The sequence below is a fragment of the Acanthisitta chloris genome, unplaced genomic scaffold (genome assembly GCF_000695815.1).
Source record: "Acanthisitta chloris isolate BGI_N310 unplaced genomic scaffold, ASM69581v1 scaffold21272, whole genome shotgun sequence".
NCBI classification, from domain to species: Eukaryota; Metazoa; Chordata; class Aves; order Passeriformes; family Acanthisittidae; genus Acanthisitta; species Acanthisitta chloris.
The window spans coordinates 10,800-16,787 of NW_008659059.1; the positions used below are offsets into that span (position 1 = coordinate 10,800).

At 48.6% G+C, this 5,988-nt stretch overlaps 1 protein-coding gene across 1 annotated transcript in view; it reads left to right on the top strand.

The window, feature by feature from the left end:
* The window catches only part of STK11IP (serine/threonine kinase 11 interacting protein), a gene marked incomplete at its 5' end in the record, with an annotated part of 14,997 nt that extends 10,656 nt beyond the window's left edge, over window positions 1–4,341 (top strand). The window contains 7 exon segments of the mRNA XM_009069264.1: window positions 529–644; window positions 831–928; window positions 1,105–1,283; window positions 1,514–1,598; window positions 2,100–2,182; window positions 3,698–3,924; window positions 4,201–4,341. Of these exon segments, the coding sequence (XP_009067512.1) occupies window positions 529–644; window positions 831–928; window positions 1,105–1,283; window positions 1,514–1,598; window positions 2,100–2,182; window positions 3,698–3,924; window positions 4,201–4,341 (929 nt within the window).
* Window positions 4,342–5,988: the final 1,647 nt, after the last annotated feature.

The following is a 5,988-nucleotide window of genomic DNA, read 5'->3' on the forward strand; positions in this document are numbered from 1 at the left end:
TTCTGCTGGACATCAGGCTCCACTGGAAAGTGTATACACTCAGGCAGTATTGTGGCTGTCGTATAAATTATTTGGTCATACAATTGCATGACAAACCTAATTATCTTTAGCAATTCTATTGGTGTCTTCCTTAGGCCTCTTTAACCTTACCATGATCAAAGTCAGAGTCAAAAAGATGAACTGAGCTGACACCAGCTGAAATGAGAAATATCTTTCTGGCTTTGCGATAAAGAATTGCCTTCCTGCCAAATCTGGCAGCAGAGCAGTGTCCTCCTGTGACTAAACAGCTGAGCATGGTTTGAAGCTGGGTTAGACCAAAGCTTTGTATATCTGACAACAAAGGAAGTGTTGGAGCGATGAAGTCCCCTTATATCTCTACACGGAGAACTGTGATCTGTAAAGCGCTTCGTCTTGAAGAGAGACAATGAAAGCAGATGTGCAGAGGGTGTGACACTGGTGCCAGTCTGTATGCTTGAGCAGCACTTAATCAGTGGACAGAGTGTGAGTGCTACCCTTTGCTCTCCTCAGCTGTAAATGGTATCCTGAACACGAGGGACTTCCGTTCAGTGGATCATCGCCTGAAGCTGTACCTGGATATGGAGGTTTTTGAGGAAAATGCTGAGGAGTTCCAGTGCTTCCTCAAGGTTAGCTCCTGCAGCACCACTCCTACAGCTCTTTTGCTGTCTCTCTTGCCACCCTGCAAGTTCTGCACTGGGGTGGCATCCCAGAGACAGTGGGGTGTGAATGGATCTGAAGTGTCTTTGTCCTTTCCATGGCTGAGCTGGCCAAGGGGCAGACCAAGGCTATGACCCACTCTCTGTGTGCTCTAGGTAGTCATGGTGAAGTTTGGCCGGCAAGGAGAGTTCCTCTCAATCCTGGTTGCTTCTGATCTCAAGATGTATGTGCTGGAAGTCACTGGGGCTATCAGGTAAGGACCCTGCAGCAAGTCTGTGAGTGGTGAGTAGTGCCAGCCTGTGGTAGCCCATGCTAACCTTACCCTGGAGGTGTGGTGACATGCAGAGGCTCTCCTGGCAATCCCCCCTGCTGCAGTCTGATGTGGGAGAGGGCAGCCTGCTGCAGCTGAGGGCTGTGCTCTGTGATTAGGGGACAACCTGCAGACTGGCTGAAGAAGAGTGACGCTCACTATCTGTCTGATATTTCTCATATGGAAGTGGGACTTTGCCACCAGAGCTTGCGAATGGAGTTTGAGAACCCAAAAGCCTCCTACAATCTGCTGATCCGGAACCAAAGCTGCTGTGACCAGTTCCTGCAGACCTTGACAGGTAAGAGTAGACCTGTAGAGGGGTGGGGGAGAGGATTTGAAAGATAGGAGAGCTGTAGTTGGATGAATGTTGGAAAGTCACTTCTTGCCAGCTTAGAAAAAGAGCTGGGGAAGAACCCCACTGGCATCACAACTTCCAGTGCCACTCTGAAGTCTGGAGAAGCATCCTGAGCTGTTATGTACTGCCCTTGGGTTTGCAATAAAAGACATCTGCCTTCTCCCCCTCTTTAGATCTCATGCAAGAGCTGCCTGCTAAGCACAGGAGTAAGGTGAAGGAAATCCCCACTGTGGAAATGAATCCACAACATTGGCTATGGTAAGAACAGCCTCTGAGAGGTTGGGATTTCAGATAGAAGGATTTCCGAAGGACATCTGCTTGTCCAGCAGGTCCTGGGAAGCATAGTACTGGAAACAGGGTAACACAGGAGGAGGCACTGCTGGAGTGGCAGCCAGGCCTATGTTACAGGTTTAAGGCAGCTGTCTGAGGTGCCTGCTGCACAGGGGGTGAACAGCAAAGGGGTGTCATGAACAGAGCCAGACAGGACAACTTCAGCTCTTCTGGGGGAACCCGAATAGAATGTAATGGAGGGAGAAAAAGCAGGAGGCATAGGGCAGCCTTCTCCCATGCAAGAAGCATTTGGCTCTTAACTGACAAAGTGGTAGTCAGAGAACCAGGAGAGGGAGGACTTCTGCAGCATCTGGAAGAGATGGGTTCATCTCTTTCCCAAGAGGACAGTAATGAGTAGCCTAGTTCACAGCAAACCTAGACTGAAAACAGAGTACTTCCTTGATCAGCATGCTGTTGTATCTCTTGCAGGCCTCTGCTAGACTCCAAGACCACAGACTCTGCAGCTGCAGATGACTCTGGTTTCTTCTACCTCCTGGCCTACCTGATCCAAGGTACAGGAGGATCTCAGTGTCCAGGTGTCCCACACCTTGTGCTGTCTGCTTACATGTGTGTGTTTCAGTGTACAGTCTGTGGGAAAATTGCTGGGACATTTGTCCAGCAGTGAGATGGGGTAGGGGCATGGTTGAGGACTCTGTTTTAGTGTTGGGATATGTAGGATAGCAGCATACTTCTTCCTGGACATCCAGTGAATCTCTCAGTCCTTTTCTACACAGAAGTCCAGGCTCTAGGGATCAGCTGGTCTTGCACACCAGATTTGGTGACAACTTAGGATGTTTTCTGAGAAGCTAGAGATTATCTGGAGGCTGGATCGTTGCCCTGATCTGAGGGGAAGCTGAGGGTTCATAAAACACAGCTAGTATGTGTGAGTTGCTGGAAGGCTCCTTCATTTGAGGAAACAGAATCAGGTGTCTAGAACCTAAGAAAATAGGAGAGGAGCAGCCTGCTGCAGCCCATCAAGTTCTGTTCCAGGACTTGATGAGCGACAAATATGTTAAACCTGGGATTTGAGTCTTGAGTGAATAATTCCAGCTTGGGACACTAAAAAAAGCAAGCAATAGCTCTTAATCACATTCTGACCAATTCTTACTGCTTTTGCACCCCTGGTCACCATTGGCCGTTGGGGAGGTATGAGAAAATGAGCATTGGAAGGAATCTGTACTTTGTATGGTCTCCTCAAGCTGAACAAATAGCCTGTGGGAGGGAGAACTTAGAGTGCATTTTTCTTACTCTACAGTTTTCTCCTCTTTTACAGTATGGTCCCCAAAACTGGACACAGGTCCAGCTGGGACCTCATTGCCAGGACAGGATTAATTAAACATCTCATTTCTGATATTCCTACTAATTCCCAAGAGGGAGATGTGATGAGAAAAGCAACATGTTGCTGTATCAGCTTGTGATCCCCTGTGACCTCAGCCAGTTCTGCTAGTGGTTCCCTATTTCTGCGCATCTAACTTATTCCCAAGTTGTAGTGCTTTTAATTTGCATGCACGGAAATCAGCTAGATTATATTTATGTTTCCTGAAGTTTATCAGAATTACTTTTTGCTTCCTGCCATACTTATGATGCATCCCAGCTCAGTATCAAACTTTGTGTGTGCTCTCAGTTCCAGCCATCAGATATCTGCAGCCAGACGAATTCAGACCAAAAAAGGCGACCTTTGAGCTGCAGCTGCTGACTTTTAACTAAAGAGTAATAAAGTGTTGTTTAAGAGGTCAAAGGATTCAAGTGGCTTTTCCTGCCTCACTTGAGGACATGGGGTGCACAAGGCTTGCTTGGGTGGTCGTCTTTCATATGTATGCTCCTGCAAGGAACTTGGATAAGCTGGTCAAGCCCAGCCACATTTCACTACCTTGCTCTCATCTTCAGTCAGGAAGCTGGATAAGGCTGTTTGCCCGAGTTGCTGCTGCTGGAAAGGATTTCCCTAGAGGGGGAATGGAAAGCAAAGCTGGTTCTGTGGTGACTCAGGCTCTCAGCAGAGCCTCTCCTATTCCCTTGTATCCTTTTAGGGGCATCTGCTTTCCCTGTGACCCTGTTGAGCACCCGAAGCATGCTGTTTCTGCTAGAGGAGAATCACCAATGGCAGGTGCAGCCCTCCTTGCATGAAGACCATGAGGCAGAAATGCCTGCTAGAAGCAACATCCAGTTGAAGGAGAAGCAGCCGATCACCAGTATCAGCAATGTCATAACATATCGCCTCTGTCCTTGTGACATCAAGCTGATGCTTTACGATGAGGTAACCAAGAGGTCATCTTGGGGTCAAGATGCTGAGGGCTGATTGTGCTCAGCTCCTGTTCCTGCAAGAGTGTCTTGGGGCTGTCGTCATCCATCCTAACCTACAGCCTTGCACCACAGAGGCAGAGGAAGCAGAGCAGAAAGTCATACAGGGACACTCCACTGCTGGCAGCAGAGAGGGGGGAGAAGGTCACTGAGGAATTGGGAGGAGCTAGCAGCTGTGCTGGGAGATGGTGGCTCAGGGCCGATTAATTTGCCTCTCTTTCTTCCCTCCCAGGTACTGAAGGTGGAGAGCACTTGGCACATTCGCACAGAGTGCCCTGAGCTCCTGGTAGAGCTGGTGGAATGGATCCGTGGGCCCTGGGAGGAGATGTTCTCAATTGAACTACGGAAGGCTGTGTATGAGGGACTGGAGTGAGCTTGCTGGCTGTATTCAGGTGGGACTTGGAGTCCAGAATGCTGCTGTGCTGGCAATGGTGCACAAGTGTCTCCTACTCCCATCTGTCTTCACTGTCCTGTTCCCTCTACTCTACTCTTGCCCCTGGTCCTTTTTGGTGAGAAAGAGGGGGAGCACATGATGGTTCAGACTGTACAGTCACTCACTTGCACTGGACTGGCCATGGAAGGAGACACTGGAAGTTATTACCTGTAATACAGCATAAGCTACCCAAAGGCAGTTGGGCACCATGGTCTTTCTAGCAGGTGTATTTGCTGCCTTTCTAGCTGTCTCAGGACAGCTACCATTATCTGCTGATGACATTTTTTCCTCTCCCTCCTCCTTGTCCATGGTTTCCCTAAAGCTGCCTGCTTTTCAAACAGGAGCCTGATTGCACAAGGGGATGAAGCATGTTGTACATAACCCCACAGAGAGCCCTTACCTGTCTGCCTGGCAGGGCACGGCTCAGTCTGCTGCTGTAGTTTTTCACTGTCACTGGGGAGGAAGGAGCCTCGAGTTTCTCAGCACAGAAATGTGTTGCTCATTGCTTAGGGGTCAGGACCTTGGTGGGTACCAGCAGGTAAATGTGAGGCTTAGGCTTCTTTTGAGCTGTCCAAAAGCAAGAGTCTATTTTAACATGAATTTTACTATTTTCTATTGTAATAAAAGCTTATATTTATTGAATTGTCATGTTTTCCTTGTTTTATCCTCTTGCAGTGCTATAATGTCTTCGTAAGGTCTTCCATACTAGCTTTGCTGCTGCCTCAAGGGTTCCCCAGCATCTCATAGGGTTCGAGCCATTCCCCCCTTCCTGTTCAGGGTGGGTGCTGATGAGCTGCCTGGCTTTACCTTGTCTTCTCTACCTGCCTGGCTTTACCTTGTCTCAACTTGTCCTGCAGAGTTAAATGCAGCTCAAAAACTGCTGCCTGGCCAGGGCTTGCTGTGTCACAGGTTCTGTGCGCATGCCCAGTGAAGAGCAAGGGGAGATGCTGTGTTTGGTGTTTCAGTGCAGTCAAAGTCCCCTGTGGGGATGGGCAGAAATTGTTACATTAAGGTGATGCCAGGTGGACTCTGATACCCCGAGCAGGGACCTTTACTGATGGTTGCTTTTCCCAGAGCAGTATCTCTGCTGTGAGGGTTCAACCCACAGTTTCAGGGCAAGTTTTCCAACTGCCGAATCCTTGGTGACAAAATCTCTATGTCAATGTGATCTTCATTTTTATAAAGATGTCTATTTGACATTCAGGGGCCTGATGCCTGTTTTCGTTGGATGCTGAGAATGGCAGGTCTTTGCAACAGTCTCTATGATAGTCAAACTTTCCACATGCCCAAAGTTGGTATCTGTAGCTTCAGTTTCTGACATTGAGAAAACAGCAGGGGCCTGGTCACACCCACAGCATCCTGCTGCTCCACTGGACAGATGTGGTAGTTTCCCTCCCTGCTCAAACCCGGCTATGCCATCCTCATAGCCTTAGGAGAGTGGGAAGTCAGTTTCCATTCTGTGTCTGAAAGCCACCTCACAGCACACTGTTGGACACTTTCTTGGAAGCACTGTACTATTAGACATTCTCCTGTCACTTCCAGAGGCAGTTGAGTTGCTGAAGGCCCACAGTGGCTAACATTTTTATC